The 21,960-nt window shown below is 32.4% G+C and overlaps 3 protein-coding genes across 9 annotated transcripts; all 3 read right to left on the reverse strand.

Moving 5' to 3' along the window:
- Positions 1-193: 193 nt before the first annotated feature.
- On the reverse strand, positions 194-8,279 carry LOC105671986 (queuosine 5'-phosphate N-glycosylase/hydrolase-like). 6 transcript variants are annotated; one of them, XM_012366593.2, is made up of 7 exons: positions 7,824-8,279; positions 7,024-7,260; positions 4,371-4,536; positions 3,814-3,924; positions 3,207-3,398; positions 2,626-2,821; positions 194-355 (listed from the first exon to the last, which is right to left on the reverse strand). In XM_012366593.2, exons 1-7 carry the CDS (start codon positions 7,938-7,940, stop codon positions 331-333), a joined length of 1,044 nt encoding a protein of 347 aa, XP_012222016.1. In that variant the 5' UTR covers positions 7,941-8,279; the 3' UTR covers positions 194-330. The 6 variants fall into 6 exon arrangements, with proteins under 6 accessions (XP_012222016.1, XP_012222018.1, XP_012222015.1 ...); XM_012366595.2 differs by lacking the exon at positions 194-355 and adding an exon at positions 2,303-2,429; XM_012366592.2 differs by lacking the exon at positions 194-355 and adding an exon at positions 7,666-7,744 and having other exon boundaries at positions 2,303-2,821.
- Positions 8,280-8,417: 138 nt separating this feature from the next.
- On the reverse strand, positions 8,418-18,738 carry LOC105671985 (eukaryotic translation initiation factor 2 subunit gamma). 2 transcript variants are annotated; one of them, XM_012366590.2, is made up of 9 exons: positions 18,359-18,625; positions 17,037-17,100; positions 16,791-16,901; positions 10,324-10,557; positions 10,092-10,250; positions 9,632-9,861; positions 9,408-9,552; positions 9,159-9,328; positions 8,418-8,771 (listed from the first exon to the last, which is right to left on the reverse strand). In XM_012366590.2, exons 1-9 carry the CDS (start codon positions 18,428-18,430, stop codon positions 8,535-8,537), a joined length of 1,422 nt encoding a protein of 473 aa, XP_012222013.1. In that variant the 5' UTR covers positions 18,431-18,625; the 3' UTR covers positions 8,418-8,534. The 2 variants fall into 2 exon arrangements, with proteins under 2 accessions (XP_012222013.1, XP_067211081.1); XM_067354980.1 differs by lacking the exons at positions 8,418-8,771; positions 9,159-9,328; positions 9,408-9,552; positions 9,632-9,861; positions 10,092-10,250 and adding an exon at positions 13,843-15,622 and having other exon boundaries at positions 10,372-10,557; positions 18,359-18,738.
- A 766-nt stretch (positions 18,739-19,504) lies between these two features.
- Positions 19,505-21,847, reverse strand: ATPsyngamma (ATP synthase, gamma subunit). Its single transcript, XM_012366669.2, has 3 exons — positions 21,689-21,847; positions 20,441-20,990; positions 19,505-20,120 (listed from the first exon to the last, which is right to left on the reverse strand). Exons 2-3 carry the CDS (start codon positions 20,968-20,970, stop codon positions 19,754-19,756), a joined length of 897 nt encoding a protein of 298 aa, XP_012222092.1. The 5' UTR covers positions 20,971-20,990; positions 21,689-21,847; the 3' UTR covers positions 19,505-19,753.
- Between the last annotated feature and the right edge of the window lie 113 nt (positions 21,848-21,960).

The following is a 21,960-nucleotide window of genomic DNA, read 5'->3' on the forward strand; positions in this document are numbered from 1 at the left end:
GATGTTTGAAGCCGCGGGCAACTGGTTGCCAGCTAAAATTCAGTAAGTAGCTTATTAGAAAAGAAGCAAACTTTAGGATACAAAGCAACAAATATCAGCACGGAAATAATAAATGGTTTACCGATTAAAAGCAAAGCGGCGTCCATAAATGCCGCGTTGTTAAGCATAGTAGCCATAAGAATGTCATGTCCAAGACAATCGATGAAGGAGACATGGCGAACCAATTCGAATCTTCCTTGACAAACCGGATACAAACAAGAGAATGAGTCTTCTTTACTGAAACCGCCGGATATGTAGCGTCCTGGCCGAGGACATTTTACGTTGTTGCACTCATAGATCTTTGCGTTTGCATATCCTGAAACGAGCAAAGTAATCAGATAACTTATTCTCTTTCTCCCTCACTTGCACGAGAGAACTTCTGACAAAGAGAGAAACTAATCAATCGCAACATGTCGATTTTTGAAATAATAATAATTTAACTCAACGTGAATTCGTGGTCCCTGTTTATAACTATTCAATAAGTATTATGTGGTAATAATTAAATTAAGATTTGGCACAACTTGCAATACAAAGATTCATATATCGAATTAAATACATTACATGAAAAATGTAGTGCATCTAGATGTAATATATAACTATATATATTTATACTTAACTATATTTATTAATATTTATTTATACTTAGCTATACATATATTTATTTATACTTTTATATTTCATTCACCAAACAAGTGAACGAAGAAAGAAACACGACAGAATTGCATATGCGATATTCCAATATCTGTAATCAGTGTGCCATTATAAATTCAAATATTATTGTAAAATCATTGGATAGGCATGCTATAAATTTATGATGTGAATAGTTCATTACGCACAATAATTAACGCACATTATGATTAGAATTAAAAGAATTACGTGAGTATCGAGTTTTACATATAATGAAATACAGATTAACCTATTCAATCCAACAATAACAATCCAACAATAAAATTTTCAATCCAACAATCCAACAATAAAATTTTCTTAACATAAAAAAAAACAAGTTAGAATGATTGCTGAATTTTCAGTTAATCTAAGAAGTAATATGCCGCGAAAAATTGTAAACATATTATTAAATTATGTGTAATTATTTCGCAAGAAACTGAAGCAATTTTAATAGACAAATACTTAATTACTACAACGAATGCAATGAACACGTTGTAATAAAAAAAAATTGAAAGAGTTAACTCTGCGTGTTGCCAAATAAAAAGGACATTTATTTTAGAATGTAGTTTAAAGTATCGCGGAAATGTTTGTATACATATTATTACAAAAAAAATATGTCTAATATATAATTATAATTAAATAAATAAATAGAAAAATGAGAACATTCCTGAAATTTGAATTTTGGAATTTGGATTGTCGGAAAGGAACGATAAAAGAGATTCGATAAAATTATGATGCAATAAAAGAACTTATAATACTACATACATAATGATACAAAATTTTTTCTGTCACAAATAGCAAAATTTGACATGAAATATTGTACTTCATATTTATATTTCCATTATCAAAATAAAGATAAGTAATATACCAATGATCACTAGTTACATCAAATTCTAATAAAAAATAAATATATAAAAAATCGCTTTATATAAATTTATAAAAGTCACTTTCTTTGATTTCATACTTTTCTGTGAAGATTGGCTAAAGTAATGCATCATTTCTTTCTTTATCATTTCTAGATCAAATATGTTCAATAATTTAATTAGTTTATGTTAATAACCAGAAAATGTGTTAAACTTGAAAAAAGTCTTGTCTTGATCATCTTAAAAAATATTAAAAAAGATATTTGTTTTTGTGATAACTAAAAAGTACACTGTAAAAAATTCAGTAAATTTACACAAATAATAAATATAAAAATTAGATATTTAATATTAATCAATTGTGAATATAAAAAAGTTATTGAAATTTTACAAAAATTATATAATTTCACAAAAATTATGTAGTTTTGTCTTTTATTGTGTAAGCGATAGAATATTTTGAAGATCTTAAGTAATTATCCAAATTTTTATAATATTATAGACAGCATAAACGGTAATATTCCGCAAATTACAGTAACATTTTATCAATATAATAAATTTACAATTAAATTACGACCCAAATGTGTATTTAATAATATACAAAAAGTATTACTACATTACCATTTATATATTATATAATTTTATATTCTATTGTAAATTAACTTTTGCAATTTTTAATTAGATTAGAAGAAATTAAGTTCGCAAATGCGTGAAAATTTACCCGTATAATAGTTGGTCTCAAATTTACTCACTATAATATAAAATTACTCACCATAATAGTTCTAATATTAAACTAAAATTTTGTACAGTGTAGTTTTGTTGTGTATATATTTCAGATTGTCTTATCACCGCAAAAAAATTTGGTTTCTAGAACGAATTATTTTTTTCAGTATCAAATATGGTAAAAACAGTTAAAAGACAAATCATGACAAAAAAGTTATTGTTCTTTATGAGTCAGCGTGATCATTCGCAGATTAATGACGATCTAAGAATGTTCTAAAAATATACACTTCTAACATTGTGCAATAGCACATTCTTCATCAAATATTCGTCGTGCACATACCGAAAGTCCCACAAGAAATTGTCGATTAAGGTATTATATTTATAAAAGGGTATTTCTTCTATCAGGCTCTTTTTATCAGGATTCATTATTTTATACATTTCACATAATTCTATAAATTTGACCCGCAGCTGAGATCTTATAACGCACGCGCAAGCGATTATTTCCAGATTCTCTGTGCTCTCAAATTCCAGTGTATCTGCAAGAAATACACAGCGTATTTTGTTACGATTTGTTTCACGGAAAATTCTCCACATAAAAATTGAAGCGAGAGATGTATTTCCTTAGTCGTTCTCTAAATGAACGCTTTGATATATACAACACGTAAAACGTCATAATCAATATAAATTTCAGAAAAATATAGAATTTTCCCTGTTTTGAATAAATAAGTAATATAAAATTGATAAAATAAGTAATGATGTAAATAAAAGATTACTTGTACTTTAAAATTTAATCGAAAATAATGCTTATTAATTACGATATTATAAATTCTGCTTCTGTATTGGAGAAACATTTTCATCGGTAGAAAAACAAACTTTGTAAAATGGTACCATCTGTAAAAAAATGGCATAACGGTTTCTTACCGTTTTCTTCGATTTTTTTCTGGAGCCTATCGGAATAGCTAAGAGCATTGAAATTAAGAAAAATTTGAATAACGCGAAAATCGATAAGCATCGAAGAAAGTCCGAATGTTGCTTCAATTTTGACTGCTTTATGTTTGCTAAAGAAGCACAATAAATCAATCATCAGTGTAGTAGCCTTCAAATAGAAAATAACTGAAAGAGAATTTAATAAAAAACATTTTGCATTATTAAATTTATAACTTAACTCACTGACTGTTCTAATGTACGAATTAATGTATCAAACTCAATGCAATAAATGTAACTTAAATTAATTAATTACAGAAAATGCAATTATAATTATATAGCATTCATCACACGACAAGTGTGCCAATGTAATATTTTACTAGAATCCTTTTTCATTTGTTATCCTTTTTATGATTTACAAACTTATTAAATTAAACATTTTTAGACATATTAAAATATATTCATTTGTAATAAAATATGTCTCGATATGTCTCTATTACATAATTTAACTCAAAATTCTCTAAAAATACAAGCTTATAAATTCATTTAACTTTAGAATACTAATTCGAGTCTTTTCGAGTCTTTCTGTGATATTATTCTTTACCTCTCTTTCCTTTGTATTGCAACATGTTTTCATGATATGAAGGAAAATTGATAAGCAATTTCAGCAAATCATTCCCCTTTTTGCACAATTTGACACATGTTAGAAAAGTGCCTGTAACAAATGTACGATATGTCTATTTTTTAATTTATCCTTTCTTCCTCCTTTTTTTAATAATTCCCATGCGTTATTCATTCAGAACCACTGACTTATTAAACTATTTAATAACCGAGAATAAAACTTGAAAAATATTCATCACTTAAAATAGTTTATTTACAATAATAGTTGTTTATTATCATTTTTATCTGTCTCTTTTATATATATATATTTCTCAATGAAAAGTGCTACTATTACATTCATTATTTTGATATTTTATACTCATACTAATTATGAACACATTCTTTCATACATATGAAGTATAAATTATAAAATATCTTTATGTTTAATAACATTTTAGCAGAAATTTTTTTAATTATAAAAGTTAGTTTTGAGTGAGTTAAGCTGCGTTATGTCGTTATAACATGCAGCACGTACAAATTTTGTTGCAATGGTTTATTTACCTTCATAATTTTCAATTAAAATATTTCCAATCTCATGCAAAAGATCAAGCCTTTCTTTTAACATCGGAATACAAGTCCCGTTATCACTTCGAAAAAAAATTTCGACATCTTCTGGTTTTTGAAAAAGTTCCTTGTAATATTTAGGGTTCCATACAGGCTTTCCTTCCTATTTTCACAAAAATTGCGCCAAAGAGATGTAAGCGAAATTTGAATACTTTAAAAATTATTTAATATATAATTTAATATTTAATATATAATACAACAAAACCACAGACACAGACATTTAACACGGATTATCACAACAAAATTACCATTTATAATATATTACCCTAACTTATACAACTTGCACAATTTGTATTCTTAAAGATACAAAACATACACACAAAGAAGATGCATGCATATGCGACATTTCAATATGACAGATAAGTTGAGGACAGATTTTCGATTTGAGTGATCCTTATTGCCAAAAAATAAGATTTTCCTAAGAACCATTGTACGGCGAGCATCTGTGCAAATTCTTCTCCAGATTATCTAATTTGAAATGTTTATTAAAAGCCGTTCGTATCACGGAGGATATGAACGTGAAATGGTCGTTGGGCGATTATAACGAGTATAGAAAATATCTAAAAAAATACATGCCGACTGTATCAAAAGGGAATTGAAAAAGAGGAATCGTCTGTTCGTCGAGAGAATAGCTCTTCATTTTGCTGAGGATCAACCGCAATAAGAAGCGGAAAGATGTAATTCGAAATTATTATACAACTGAGAAAACTTTGATTTAAACTCTGCAAAAATTCTTTCCAAAAAACTGCAAGCCTTTCCTCTCTAAAAGAAGAAAAGATCACATCTAATATACATTTTATTTCTTTTGCTTTTTATTTGAAACGTATCTATTTGATAATAAGATTAAAATCGAATAAACTTTATTTGCTTATTTTTAATATTCATATCGTCCATATGTCATTTCTAATCATATTTTTTCAAAAACGATTGCAAATATTAATTACAGATAAAATTCTTTTTATCACTTCAGATTATAAAAAAGGGTAAAATTTGCCAGAGACAGACAACTTTTTATTAAAGAACAACTGTTATAGCAGAAATTAAAAGTCCAAAAGCAGAGAGAGGAAGCATACAAAACGGTGCAGCGATTGAAATTGTTAAAACTCCTTAAACAAGAGGAACGAAGATTGAGAAATGTCAAGCGTAAAGAGCACGCCGAGAGGATTCGACAAAGGTACAAGATTGTTCGGCACAAGGTGATCGATATTAAGGTGAATTGGAAAATAAAGAATAAGGCGCGAAAGAAAGCTAGGAACAAACGGCTAATGGACATCAAATAACAAAAGCGAAAAATCATGGAAGAAAGGTATGAATTATGCGCTATCATTTGAACATAAAATAAACAACGTATCCCAAAATCTTTGATGTATAATTTAGTGACTTTGCTTAAACAAAAAGAATATTTTGATGGAAATCAAATTCCATACATTCGTGCATATTTCAGATGGAGAAAAAAGCAATATTTTCAAAAAGAAGATATTGCGATTAAAAAAATGTTATTGCAACGTATAAACACTCGACGTCAAAAGTTTATAGAGAATTATGATAAAAAAATAAATAAAGAAATCGCAAGAATGCAAAGTAAGATTGACGATTAATATGAGAAAAGACAAATGTTCCATCTTGAATAATAAAATAATCCATATTATCAATATACAATCGTTCGATAGTTTCTGGTTTTATGAGAATAATTTTTTGAAAATAATTTAATTCTAAATAATGGATTAATATTTATAAAAATCTTGCGGACAATAATTAATTATAAACTCATAACTTAAATTCATTATCTATAATATTTTGTGCTGGATTTTTGTATGATGTTAAACTGTTTACAAACTGTTACGCAAAAAAGCTTTTAACATACAGAAGGAAAGTCATTTGTTGCAAGAAATATTTTCGGAGCAATACGGTAAAACGCGTACTAAAGCATAAATAGAAGTACCTTTAAATAAATATGTTTTAAATTAAATGTTATTTTTATATTATATCGCAGAATAAAAAAGAAGCCAAAAGTAATATGCAAAATGCAATATATCCTTCGCCAAAACTCACAAAGTTAAAAAAGAACAAAGTACAAAATTAACATTTTTAATTTACTTTATCTATCTTACTTTAGTAAGATTCTATCTTACTGAAATATAAACTTCTTAATAGAAAATTATTGCTTGAAATAGCAGTCAAATGTTAATAATAAAATCGGAATTTCAAGACAAAAGAATAAACACATCTTAATAACAAAGTAAAGTAAAACAAAAGTGAAAGAATATTAAACAACCTTCAAATTTTAGCCAACAAAACAAAAAGTATGTAATATGCCTTTGCGTATACAATATATTAGTATTAAAAAAAGTGTCAAAATGTACAGTTAATGTTAGTTAACGCAGTATTATTTACACCTCAATACACAAGTAACAAGCAATCAACATCAATTATAGAAAATATTGATATTTTCAAACGTTAATCAAATCTGAATAAAATCTATGGGTGAAAATAAAAAAGTAATAAGCCTTTCTTAAAAAGTTTCCAATTCCTTAAATGTCCCTCCACTTGTTTATTTATATATACCATCGTACATAAACATTGTACTCACCATAATGGCTCTTTCCATTGCAGCGCAGAGTGCCAAGAATCCAGTAAATCCCTTAACAGTCCATGGATCGGTACCTTTCGGTGACCAGAGTGAAAAATTCAATGTGTGCAAGACAAAGATCCAATCCGCCGCTGTATCGTCGTTGATGTCGGGATACAAGTAATATCTTGTGAACTTGCTCGTGACTCTTTCGATATTAGCTCCATTTTGTATAACTTCATCCAGATACATTAGCACCTACGTAAATCAATTAAAATATTAGTGATACTTCTTTTACAATGGAAATTCTAAGAAGAAGCTTGTTTTTATTCGGCAGGAAATAATTTTTATTTTATTTTCAAACATTGCGTATTATTGACAGTGAAACGATGTCAAGTCGTCTGATATTTTTGTTGAATAATGTTGAATAAAGTTAGGTAGCTTATACGTAGAATAAATTTCTTCATAAATCATTTTTCTCGGAAAATGAATGCTTAATATAAAAACAGTTAATGCTTCTTCTCTTTGTTTTCTTTATTCCTTCATTCAATATTATTTTCTTATCGATTGTGTAATCAATTATTCCTGAAACAATCATTCAGAAATAAACAGAAAATTTCTTGAACACATCACCGTATCGAGGATCTCAGCTTCATTCTATACCTTTTCTAAATTCTCTTGAAACGAGATCGCATCACGACACTCGAATCGATTTTCAAAACCGCGCGCACCTATTCCTAACCTAAATTAAGAATTCTCCAAATGAATTGTCAAAATGTCACAAATCTTAACGAACTTATAAAGAAAATAGGAGTGCTTACATTCTGGGCGATTCGAATTATGCCTTCCTGTTTGATGAACACATCTGATGTTTCTTCCACGATTTGATCCATGGATTGCTGTGGTAACGAAACCTCGAATGGTAAGCTAAACGACATGACGATACTTCATCGATTGTTTCAAATTGTTGACTGCGAACATCTCGATCACGACTATCTCGACAAAGGTTCGATCACAACGGAACAAATAAACACGCGTAAAAGTCCGTTTTTCACATCGTCCCAACAGCCTACCTTGCGCGCCATAAGAATGACCTTTGAAATATGAGACTGACAGCGCCTCTAGCGACAATGTGCAATATTACATTAGCAATTTTAGATTTATTGACAATCGATATTAATCTTGCACCATGTTCTAATTCACTCCTAGAACCATTAGTTATTATACTGTAAATGTTTGAGCAGAAATCAATTAAACATGTAATTAGGACATTCAATACATGCCTAATGAATAGAAAATTTTCTTTACATTAAAAAAAAGCAGCACGAAATAATTGCTGAATTTTTTAATCAATCTAGACGGTAACATTTTTTAATACTTATCTTTTATAAAAGCAGGATTATTTTCCAATAGGATCAGGTTCAAGTATTTATTATAAATATTTCTCATATAATTGTGGCCAATTACGGTGTTAACAGATTGAAGAAATGGTTTCCTTCTTCCAAGGAAATCCATTTAAAATTGCAGCAGAATTACTTTCGATCTAGAATAGGATCTATTGTCTGACCGCCGCAAATCTGTCCCCATCCGATAAGACGCCAGTGCTTTTCCACGCGTCTGGACAACGCAATTTTCTCATCGACCTCCGTGCACACCGGATTCGTTAGGCTGATCTTCGCCAAGTCGGCGCGAGTAGCCAGCACTCTGCCACCGGTACTCAATGACCCGATATTCACTAACAATACTTCTCCCCTTGATAGTTTCGGTACCTACAATCAAGATATTTATATAAATAAAAGAAAATAATTAAAATTAATAGGCTAAGAACTCGATGTTATTCGAGGTTATTCGTACTGTGGTACTTACATTTAAACTTATAATTAATTTATTGACATTTACTTTACATATACACAAACGTTTTGATCATTTTATCAGACCATCTTCAGTATTTTAAAAATTTTTTTGTTATAAATCTCTATTTAAATGTATTGATTAAATTTTTGACATATATATATTTATAGACTATGAAACAATTTTCAATGAATTAAACTGCCTATCTGATTAATTTTTTCAGTAATTTAGACGCAGAAAGAAAAAAGCGAGTAAAGAAATTGAGTATCAGTACGAGATCAACATTGTGACTGCAAAGGACCTACCCTTGCGCCCTTTTTGTCGCCTTCAGTTCTCACGCCCAATAAACGCTTGAGCAGATAATACGAAATTTCCAATTCAATGAATATCTGCGGCAATGCGCCGACACTTCCAAGAATTTGCCCGACTAGACGATCAGCACGGCACAGGGTGGGCTCGATCTTAGTTCCGACACCTTAATAAAATCACACAATACGTAAGAATTCTCATAGAATTTCAATTAATCGTGAATATTTATGATACATGTTACTTACCAATTAGACCACCCGGTACAGCGAATTGCAGTTCGTTCTGTTCAGCGAACAGAGACACAATACGTGAGAATATCGGACGACAAGTTAGCTTCCCTTCGCTGTCCTTCGATACCAATCCTGGACGAACTTCGATTTCCATACCGACCTAGCATCGATAATCGCAAGCGATTATGAAATGCGTTTCGAAGAAACGTATTTTGCTTGGAAATAAATTAAGTTTGTACCTTTAGCACTCCTCTGAGAATACTACCACCAGCGACGCCGCCCTTCAAGTCATCCACCTCACAACCCGGTTTGTTCACATCAAATGATCGGATAACAATCAGTCGTGGCTCCGATGTGAAATCTCTCATTGGAACCGGGATCTTCTTAGTGATGTATTCGCATAATACTTCGATGTTGTATTTCAGCTGTGCCGAAATCGGAATTATTGGCGCGCCATCCGCCACAGTACCTAAATTTGGTAAGAATTATACGAATGAGAACAAATAGTATAGAACATGATACAAAATATAATCAATATCTATTGAACCCTTTAAAAACTGATATTAAAATATAAAAAAAAAACCGAAAATATTTTGACCCCATGAAGACAGTTTTATAAATATATAAAGTTCATACTTCGGATTTTATAGATGTAAAACTGTGTGAAAGTTTTATTAACATAATAATACCGAATAATACCTTGAATAAACTTCAAGATTTGTTCATATTGCTCCTTCGCTTGCGCTTCTTTCACCAAGTCAATTTTGTTTTGCAGGATAATTATGTGCTTTAGCTTCATAATTTCGATAGCCGCCAAGTGCTCTGATGTTTGAGGCTGTGGGCATGACTCGTTGCCAGCTAAAATTTAATAACAAACTTTGAGATGCAAGACAACAAATATCATCACGGAAATAATGTGTGACTGGTTTACCGATTAAAAGCAAAGCGGCGTCCATAACAGCCGCGCCGTTAAGCATAGTAGCCATAAGAATGTCGTGTCCAGGACAATCGACGAAGGAGACATGGCGAACCAATTCGAATCTTCCTTGACAAACCGGACGCAAACAAGGGAACGAGTCGTCTTTACTGGAACCGCCGGATATGTAGCGTCCTGGCCGAGGACATTTTGCGTTGTTGCACTCATAGATCTTTGCGTTTGCATATCCTGAAACGAGGAAAGTAATCAGATAACTTATTCTCTTCCTCCCTCACTTGCACGAGAAGATTTCTCTCGAAGAGAGAATCCAATGAATGACGCAACATGACAATTTTATGGTCAAATAAATTTAACACTTTTAGCGTGAATTCGTGAGTTTTAATATTTTGTTATAAAGGCACATGTGTAAAGGATATTTACAAATATCTTCTTTTTTCGACACTTTACATTGTAATTTCTTTACTTATAGTTTAGAGTTAGAAAGCTTATGATGAAAATACTAACTTAAAATAATTACATATTACATTTTGAAGCCGAATTATTACTCACATCGCCATAGATATAGAGATAATGTGTTATATAACACATGTCACATAAGCTCCCTTTAAAATAATAATTAACCCTTTGCATTTGAAGGTTTTTTTGCTATTCTCATAACCATTAAAACAGACTGAATTTAAAATAATAATTTTAAACACAATGCTGTACTTATGAAGTGCACACATAGATAATAGACTCAAACATCTAAAATGTAGAGGAAAGATATCTATTATTGTCGCCTCTCGAGTCGCCATTCGAATTGCTGCATTAAATCAAGTGGCGGATGAGAGTCGTGTGCAAAGAGTTTTACAAAATTAGATAAGATAAATGCGGTACCGTAATTTGTCTATGTGCAAATGTTTATTATCAAGTTCATCGACAACAACGATGTGTGTATAAATCTTATAGGATACATTCTCTTTGTTGGTTTGTCCTAATATAGGTTTTAACAGTTGATACATTATTAACGTGTAATAGAGTAGTTTTATACATGTGGACAGATGTAACAGAATAATAAGTGAGTTTCTTTGTAAAGGAAAAAGATACAGCGCAAAGTGCCACATGTACATCTCTTTTGGCAGTTCAAAAACTGTTGTCACAATTAACGATAATAATGACTTAACAGAAATAACTTATTTTATTATTTTATTCTAACGAGCAATGTGCACAACAAAACTCGCATCAATTTTTTATATATAATTCTGATAAGAGAAAAAAACGATAATTCTAACATGAAATAATTATTACAATTTATAACTAGGTATCCGGACCGAACCGGAATCGACACAAAAAAAAAACTGAAAAAGAAAACCGTAAACCGAAAATAATTTAGCCGATCCGATTATGATTCCGGTGAAAAAACAAAACAATTACGATTACGATTATGATTATGTGATTACGGTTCCGATTTCGGTTCGGTTCGAGTCCCTGTTTACTTTAACTATTCAATAAGTATTATATAGTAATAATTAAATTAAGATTTGGCACTAACTTGCAATACAAAGATTCATGTATCGGATTAAATACATTACATGAAAAATGTAGTGCATCTAGATGTAATATATAATAACTATTACATTCTCTCTGTCCGCCGTGTCTGAAATGAGCGATTCCTGCTGTCGGTAATCTCAACGTTTCTTATACAGTTGACCAGCAATTGACGCCGCGTCGTGATTATATTGTATATTATTTCCCGGGCCCACTGTAATGCCCGTTAATTGCAGATTCTTGAAATTATCTTAATATCAAAATGTCGAGTACAATTTGATATTGAGATTTTCATCTCCAAATAACCTCAGGTATCTGCCATCAACAGGTGTTACGGTCTGGGACATCTAATATAAAAAAATTCTTACAATAATTTTATAATTACTTGGTGCAATCAGAATACTTCATATTTATACAATCAAAAACAATTCAAAACAACATTTTTTAAATCTGCATTAAATTTTTTTATCTAAATTACATCACTGTGCGCTATGCGCTCGAGATGCAATATCGAAAATTTTCTTTATCTAGAAATAGATTAAAAGCTTCAATCGCTTAGCACACGGACAAGTCATTAAGTAGTCCCGACTGTGCGAGCAAAAGTAAAATAAATATGCTCATAAATTTCACAATGGCTATAATATACAATTTTCTGAAGATATAATTAACGTGTTAATGAACACAGAGATATCGAGACATCGCATATGTATGTACTTGTGTCTCAGTACGCACTCTTAGAATTCTTATATAATAATATTATTTCAAGACATGTAGCTTCTACGCTTAGGTGATCGATTCAAATCTGCAGTATTCTGTTTCTGAAAATGTCTTTCTGATAAATATCAATTGTATCATTAATATTTAGAATCTAATATATAATCGAAATACCAACAGTAATACTGCAAATCTAGCATAAAATAATATATGTCCACAAATAGATACGTGAGAAAGATGCAGACATACTCCAAAAAAAATTATTTAATACCCTAAGAAAAAAAATGAACTACTAAAACAAAAATCGACTAATTTTTCTGCTATAATGTCCAGAAACAAAATTCTTATTTTTAATGTTACGATGTTTGAGAAACACGTTTTTTATGCTATCCTTTTGGCGTTTGTGTTTACTTTCATCGGAATGTAAAGATGAAAACATAGAATTGATATTAAAACAAAACCACGCAACAAACAGGTTTGTCGCATCTTCACAACTTTTAGTATATTCCAGAAACTTAACAGCTATTATTTTCGATATATAATATTCAATAATACGAATAAAAAATGAAATGTACAGTCTTCTTCATCTCGCTGCGTTATTTCTTTTTGTTTTCCTTCTTTCCAGTTCATAACGATAAACAGTTTAATCTACAGCATTTAAAAATTTGTATCTTGAAGTCTCATTTCTCTATTAGAGATAATAAAGCCAAAATAAAATCGTTATTCGCCGTCGCAACAATTGCTAAATCATATACTAAATCATCAAGAAAAAACTGTAATAAAATATATAGTAATGACATCTTGGAAATTTTTATATTATATCTGCAAATTATGCTTTCGCACATTATTTTTCTCGAAAGATTATTTTAAAATTGACCGATTAAAATTAATTACTACAGAGTTGCAGTAATCAAAAGGATACATAACGCGATTATGGTCGATAAAATCAATTGCTTGCGAATTATAATTATGAATGTTTACTTTAATACGGTTGGCAGTTTTAAATTAAAAAATGAAATTTAATACGAATATATTCCGATTAAAAAATGAAAAATAAATTTGGAAAGATAATCGACGACAAAGTGTTGAATAAACTGTTTAACTGAGTTATTCTTAAATTAACTAACTCCGAGTGATGTTTTCTTTTTTTTAGATTATAGATGCTAATTCAATAAACAAAATAAGATCAGAGTCAACGCTAATGTAACATTGATATAAGCGATTCGCTTAAGGTACACACGTTTCGATAAAAATATTTCTTAAAATAAGTACCGCCGGCATGTCGCCGCGCCGCATTTGCATGGAATTCTATTCGCCGAAACACCATTTTCAGCATTCGGTTCGTCATCCAATAATTGCTGCTGCATCTTCTGACACGTGTAATCGAAGGTGAGCTCCTCGTTTTGTTTAATGTTCTTGGTAGCAAATAACGCGAGATTCGGTAGATTCGGGTCGAGACAGTTGATCCAGATCGCGTAGACTGCAAGATTTGGATCGCACGAGTGATTGATGAAGTGCGACACGTTGCCGTACATGGCGGCATCCACGGTGTACGGGCACTGTTCGTCGGTTTCGTTGTAATCGAGATCGAACAAGTACGTACGACCGGTCACGTTGTACTGCTTGCCACGTTTTTCCGCCTCCTCGCTATTGATCACCTCGCCCACGTATTGTGTGACGAAAGTGCCCTTCTTGATGGCACGCAGAGTACGCACGCCCCAGCCACGGCCATTGTCCGTACGAAAGATGCACAATTGTGCATTGGTACCACGTTGCACCACTCGATTCCGGCAAGTGAGCACGTCGCAGGCGCAACGTTTGTTGCATTCGTAAATAGGAGTGCCGGGCGGCACGCGCACTCGGAACGCCGTTGTATATGGCAACGACGACGCACCGTTCTGTGCGAAGCAGCAGCCGGACTTGTCGCTGGATTCACAAACGTTGCACTCGCAGCCGATCGGCGGATCGTCCGGTATTATCACGCTATTGCCCGGCAGATAACTGTCGATGTAAAAAAAATCTTTCGGCGCACCCTCCAGATCCACCAGATTCTCCACCTGTATCTTTGGCTTGCCCTGTGAAATATTGTTCATCTCGTTCTCCCAATCGTGCAGTGAATCGAGCTGGTCACGCCGCATTTCGATCAGCTGCATGCAGAGGATATGCTGCTTGATCTTTGGTCCTAGTTTACCGCGGCGCGACGAATACTTGAAATAACGTCGAATATAGTTGTACACATCGTCCCCGGCGAAAGCGGATATGATGTTATCGACTGTCATATTCTTGCATCGCATCTGAGCCAGAAAGTGCTCCACGTCGCGTGCGTTCGGATAGAAGTTTACTTTCGTTTTGAACTGATTGATCAGCATCCGCTGTTCGTTCTCGAACTGGCACAGTAAATCGTTGCAATTGACTAGATTGCACAGCGGCTCCCACGTGTTGTGCTGTGCATCCCAGTTTTTCCATTTAATCAGATAGAGCGAACTGCCGTTCTGCTCACGCTTCTGTATGATTTTCTCTACCTCCCAGAGGTTATTCTGCTTACTAGTCGTGGAAGGAAGCTGTTTGTCCGATGCATCTACTGCCGACTTATTCTTGCTGTGCATAAAGTCGTGTAGCAACACCCGCACCTCCTTCAATTCGGAGGTGTGTAAACTTAAACCATCCTCTCGCACAGACGATCTATCGTCGGACGATGACTCCTCGTAGTCCGATTGTCGGCCATCACTGCCCATATCCCTCGTCCCAACACTTCTGCGTAAACAAGAATCGCCGTTAAACGCTTCGAGTGCCTGTTGCGTGATGACTCTTCGTCTAGTTCGCAGACGTTTCGACACTGACGAAATGCGGAGTACATTCTTGTCGTCCGGCCGGTGGAATATGTTGTCATGGCTCTCTGTGTCGAAAAGCCTGGGCTGCTTGGCGCATGACGGCGCGTCAATGCCTCCATCAGCAGGGGAGAGATGTCGTTTTTGGTAAACGGCCGGCGTATCGCTAATTATGCCGCCAGTTATATCTGCCGAATCGCCGCTGCTACCGCAGTCCTCCGCGTCTGCAATGCCAAACATTTAAAGAGCGTCATTTCCTATTCGATTTTTTTTCTCTTCCTCTTTTAACACGTACGACGACTCTCCCCTATTTTTCTCACCCATTTTTCCTTCTCTTATATCTTTTTATTTTCGTTTTTGGCCTCTTTGACCTTTTTTCTTTTCATTCTCCTTTCTCTTTTTCTCTGGACGAGAATAACAACGAATAACGCCAAAGTGCTTTGCTCATGCTGTGATTATCGATTTAGATTGAATGTGACGACACGTGCAATTCTAGGTCGCTTCTTAGAAGATTCTGGTTTTTTATCCTACGCGTAACTTCAATGATCAACAAAATATCGGTTTGCACATTTACATAATATATTTTTCAATTAATATACTATAATATCATTTTGGTTTACACTCTAATATAAAACAAACTCTCTTGACCTAAATATCGTACAGAGCACTTATAAGAAGCTGCCAGATATTTTGTTATAATTCCAGAAAATATAATATGTAACGATGAACAAATATACGAATGTATATAAACATCAATTATTGTTATATTGGGTTAGTACCATTATTTGTGACACGCCGCAGTTTTAATCTTAAGTGAAGAGATTAACATATATATTCTAATAAAAATAAATACACAAAACAAAATAACAACATATGAAATCGCATTTAAAAAATGTGTACATTAAATCTTCAATATGCAATATGATGTGTATTAAAGCAAAAAGCATTTTAACAATCCGCATAATTACATTCCTAATTATAACAGTGGTGGCATTTAAATATCAATTAATTTTCAATTTTATAGTAAGCATAAAAATTATTACTTACCTTCCTTATCTCGAATTCTTTCACATTAAAGTGCACATTTCAATTATTTAAAATAACTATTAAGTGACTTAAATTACTAATTATTTAAGTTAATTAACAGTTATTTTATTTTATAAGTATATTTAACATAAAAAAAATAATTTTTTACTTCTCACTTGTGACATTAAAAAAAATTTAATCTATTCAATTAAGTCTTCTATTGTTTATAGTACTTTTATAAAAAATACATTATTACAAAAATGGTTTTGCAAACGCACTCACATATACACATATATATTTCTTTGCATCAAAAAAATTGTGCAATATGCAATAAAAAAATTATTCAATATATTAAATCACACTCACCAAGCTTAATAGTGATATTCCTTTCCAGTTCATTCTTAAAACGTACAGTTTGTACCCCTGAAATAGCTTTTACAATTGTCGATTTTCCATGTGCTACATGTCCAATAGTTCCTGTAATAGATGTTTACATTTTTCTATGTTTTACAATCAAATATCATAATATACTATAGAGTGGCAAAATTACACATATGATAGAATTACAATAAGATAACTAAGTCTCAAATTAATAAAATCTTACATACTCACCAATATTAATTGTAGCTTGTCTGCTTATTACTTCGCGTGACAATGCAGTTAATTTACTAACATCCTGTACACAAAAGCAGAGAATAAATAAATTAATTTTATATATTTCTTAATAGCAATAGTAATTTTACAAATAATCAAATAAAATTTAAGTAATACAATTACAATTATATTAAGATACTGTTACTACTAATCTAAATAACATAAATTTAACATTCAAATATTAATATAAAATCAGAAACTCATATCTACAAAAAAAATCAAATTAAAGAAACATTTTTAATTGGTTTTTGAAAATAAAAAAAGTCCTTTTACTTTTTATTCTTTTTTTCAGTAAAAAAATTGATAAGTTTATCATAAAAATTTAGAATATGTCTCCAGTCAGAAAAAGATAAATGACTTTCCTGTCATATATGTGATTACAATATTTACAAAATCCATAATTACAATTTAAAATATTACTGCATTGTGTATAATGATGCATTTTCATAAAATATAAACAGTATTAACTTTTCCAGTATTAACTTTCAGTGGTGGTTTCTGTATGGCAGTTCTGTATGATTCATTATGAGCAATTTTTTCACCTTTTGTTTTATACATTTCTAGAACGTTTTATTTTAAATAAGCATGCAATTATACTTTTTAAATATTTTGATACTAAGATCTAAAAAGTGACCACCACTCAAAGTTAATACTGGAAAAGTTAATACTGTTTATATTTTATGAAAATGCATCATTATACACAATGCAGTAATATTGCAGTAATATGCAGTAATCTGCAGTAATATTTTAAATTATAATTATGGATTTTGTAAATATTGTAATCACATATATGACAGGAATGTTATTAAAAGCATAATTTGATTAATAGAAAATGAGAAAGAAAGTAGTACATAATTGATCTACGTTGGTACTAAGCTAAATATATTCCATTAAATAATAAAATTGCAGTTCTTCCTGTCTAAATTACAGTTTGATCAATAATTGACAAAAAAATTAAAAAAAATAAATCTCTTCACGTAGCCTAATTGCCAACTGGCGATAAAAATCCTTGGGAAAATTCGCGCCCATAATTTTTTACAAAAAAAAAAAAACTTATTAGGAACTCAAGTTATTTTGTATATTTTCTATTCTTTGAAATTTCGAATAACCATTATATGAATTTTATTAATGATAATAAATAGACCAAAGCATTATTCCATAGATATCTGGGTTAGAGCATTGTCGCGATGAAACAATATGCTGATCGCGTGAGAAAGTACGAGGAGGTTAAGTCGTAACGAGTCGAGCAAGCTAACGCGGCGACGGTAACCGCTACTTACGAGCTTGGACAGATCTTGTTTGTAGAGATTAGGTTGGCCGGTAGTTACACCCAATCCTTCCTCGCCGCCCATTTTCCACGACTAATGAATTGATATTCTCTCGTTTACGTTTAATCGCACGAGGATTTTCACAGCCAAAATATCTCTCATAAAAAAACTGAGTGGTTCAGCTGATGATCAAACGGAGCCGACAAGAACCGATGATTTTAACTTCTACAGACTGCATAAGTTGGCATAAGCACAGATGTCTATACTAGTACTAGATCGCTAGCTTCGTCAAAAGAGCTGAGGCCGGCAAAATTTCCGGTTTCGGCCATGACACCCTACAACAAAATGGCGACAATGCGTGTGTAATGTGTATAGGCCCTCACACACAAAATGACATAACTGCATATGCATAGCATAAGACCGTCTCGACCAATGAACATCTAGCATAAAGGTGCCATATTGATTTACATAGCATGTTCATTGGTCGAGACGGTCTTATGCTATGCATATGCAGTTATGTCATTTTGTGTGTGATGGCCTTATATCTGTACGTGCGTATGCACATGTGATACCCGGCGTGGTGATACAAATTGATAATATTGTAAAATTCTTGAAAGATGCCGAGCAGTTGTTGAGCAGTTGTTGAGCAGTTGCTGAGCAGTTGTTGAGCAGTTGTTGAGCGGCCATTTTGTTGTAGGGTGTCATGGCCGAAACCGGAAATCCTGCCAGCCTCAGTTTTTTCATATATATATACGTCAAAGCCTAAAGTTAGCGATCTAGTACTAGTATAGACACTGTGGGCATAAGTAACAAGCTGAAACCACGCTAGTGTCGCCAACTCCCGCCAAGCGCTTTGTAACTAGCCGTTTTCATTGACGCGACAAGTCGAATGATGCTCACGGTAAAGCAATTGCGCTCTCTTGCGATTGGTGGATTTTTTTGTTGTCCAAACGATGTCCGTATTTAAATTTCCCAATTTATAGATTTCTAATCTAAACAATAACAATTAAATTCAATAACTTTACTCTTTTTACTGATTATAGCTTTATACGCGTAATCTCAATATATTACTTGCTATAAATTATTTAACAATTTTATGGATATAGAATTTGTTATATAACTAGACATACACAACTACTGTTTTATTGAAACATGCGCTTTTATAATTCGGTTGATTTATTGAACAACTTGGACATATAAATAACAGATAATAAGTATATACCATTCTTGATGTTTACAAAGTAACTCTGAAGATCGAAGTCCATCCAAGTTGATCGAGAATTTAATATTTCGGCAGCTTAACATATGTTCACAGCTTTCCTCTCCGTTCTTTTTTCTCCAGCAACATATTTTCATTCTAGTTACCGTCTCTATAAATTGAGAAACTAATATTTCTTTGAAATATTCTTAAGCCAGCGCAGCGGCACCAGAGATAATTTCAATCAATTCTCTGGTGATCACAGCTTGCCGAGTACGATTGAATGTGAGAGTGAGTTTGTCGATCATTTCACCGGCGTTCTTGCTGGCATTGTCCATTGCTGTCATACGGCTGGACTGTTCGCTGCAAGCACCTTCCTTCATTGAGTAAAATAACAATGAGGCAAGCGAAAATTCCAAGTAACTCTGTATCACCTCCTCGTCCAACGAGTCATATACCGACAGTTTTGGCGCAGTGACCACTGCGTTTTTATCGAATAACGGCAGATCGTCAACCGCGTATGACACTACGGACTTAAATTTGTTGTAAACTATACGTCCAGAGCCGAAGGAATAACTGTAAAAAAATAATGCAATCATAATGTATACTGTATCTTTCAAAAACATGAATATGTATATGTACATGTATGTCTTATATAAAATTGTAGATATTTATATTTCTAAAAAAACTTAAAAAAAAAAAAGAAAAAAGAGAATCTAAAACAGAAAAATTCAAGTTATCAAAACGTAAAGTTTAAAAAAACTCATAATTGCAACTGGTATTAAAAATTAATTATTCAAATAATCAACTCAATAGTTATTTATATCATACAATGTGTTTCGAATTATATTTCTAGATAGTCAATATCAATCACATATATATCAAGCAAAACATACCCGCTGTTCATGACTTGTATGGCTACTTTAGCTGCATCGTTGAATGTCGGTGGTTTACGACCGACTTCGGATGCAACAAAGAGTATGTTGTTCGCAAACAGTCGCTGGAGAATTGCTCGGGACTTCTCACCAATGCATATAATCTTTGTGTTCTCACGTTCTTTGGAATCAGCCAGCAATCGGTCGCGAATATTACGGGACACACCGGTATGCACAGCACCACATAGGCCACGATCGCTGGTCACAGCGATGACAAGCTTCTTTGGCTCCTCAGATGGTGCTTGGATATCAGCCTGCTCATAAAATATCTTTGTACCAACACCAAGAGGACGAGCTTGTTTCAAGTCACGCTCCGCACGATTATACTTGGCTGCTGACACCATCTTCATGGATTGTGTAATCTTTTGAATATTCTTGACGGATTTCAAACGTATAGAGATAGCCTTGAGAGTGGCCATGCCTCTCTGCTGCTGCCATTGCTGCTCCTGTGCGGCCAACCGCAAGATTGTTGACATGCGGTTGCTGAACATCGTTGTTGAATGTCAAATTCCTATAACAATTATTTAATTTCAATTAGATAAATATAGTTATCATAATTCTGTGCATTTAAATATAAAATACTGTATAATTTATGTCAAATATTAAAATATTTTACATTTAACTTTTAAAAATGCAAAAAATTTTATGATAAAAATACATAAACTACTACTACTTTCAGCATTATTTTTGCAAATAATTGAAACCTATTCATCTTTTACATTTTTTATAGAATTATATAAATGAGAAGTATGTTCAAATATATATAGACTATTGACACAAGTGATAATATTTCAGGCAATTTTGTGACAACAGTTCATGCAAATCATAGTGTTAATAACAATAATAAATATAATACAGAAATAAAAATGCTATTATAATGTTTTAGCATTTTATATATGTGACCAATCTTTCTTCCAATAAGTTTTTTCCCTCACAATTCCTTATTCCTAAAGTAAATCATAAAATACATGATGCAGAATTCAATGTAATCAATTTAAACTTAGGATCTCAGCCAAGTGTTAAGTCCGACGATTTGATAGAATCTTGACAATTTTAAACGCGGCACAATATCACTCCATTTACATAATCACAGAAAGGGTCGGTCCCGGGGACATACACAGATAAAACCTCAGCTCATGGTCACACTAGTCAGATCGAATACAAGAGAAATAGCGCACACATTCGGGACGATGAAGTAAATCGACTTACCAGCCAATTCTGAAAATAAATTCCACAAAATTCCGTCAACTCTGTTCACCGAATAGCCTAAACGGCCTCCGCACCACTCCGCATACAGAAACCTGCGAAGAAGGTCCCCGCACACGTAATACAACCACAAGGCGGGTTTACATTTATCAAAAATGATCAGCGAGACATCTGTGCATACCGAGTGGCACTATTGATAGAAATTAAACTTTCTTTTTAGCCAAGACTCAAACCATTTTCAGCCAAGACTCAAATCATTTTTAGCCAATACGGCC

Source organism: Linepithema humile, chromosome 1 (genome assembly GCF_040581485.1).
Source record: "Linepithema humile isolate Giens D197 chromosome 1, Lhum_UNIL_v1.0, whole genome shotgun sequence".
NCBI lineage: Eukaryota > Metazoa > Arthropoda > Insecta > Hymenoptera > Formicidae > Linepithema > Linepithema humile.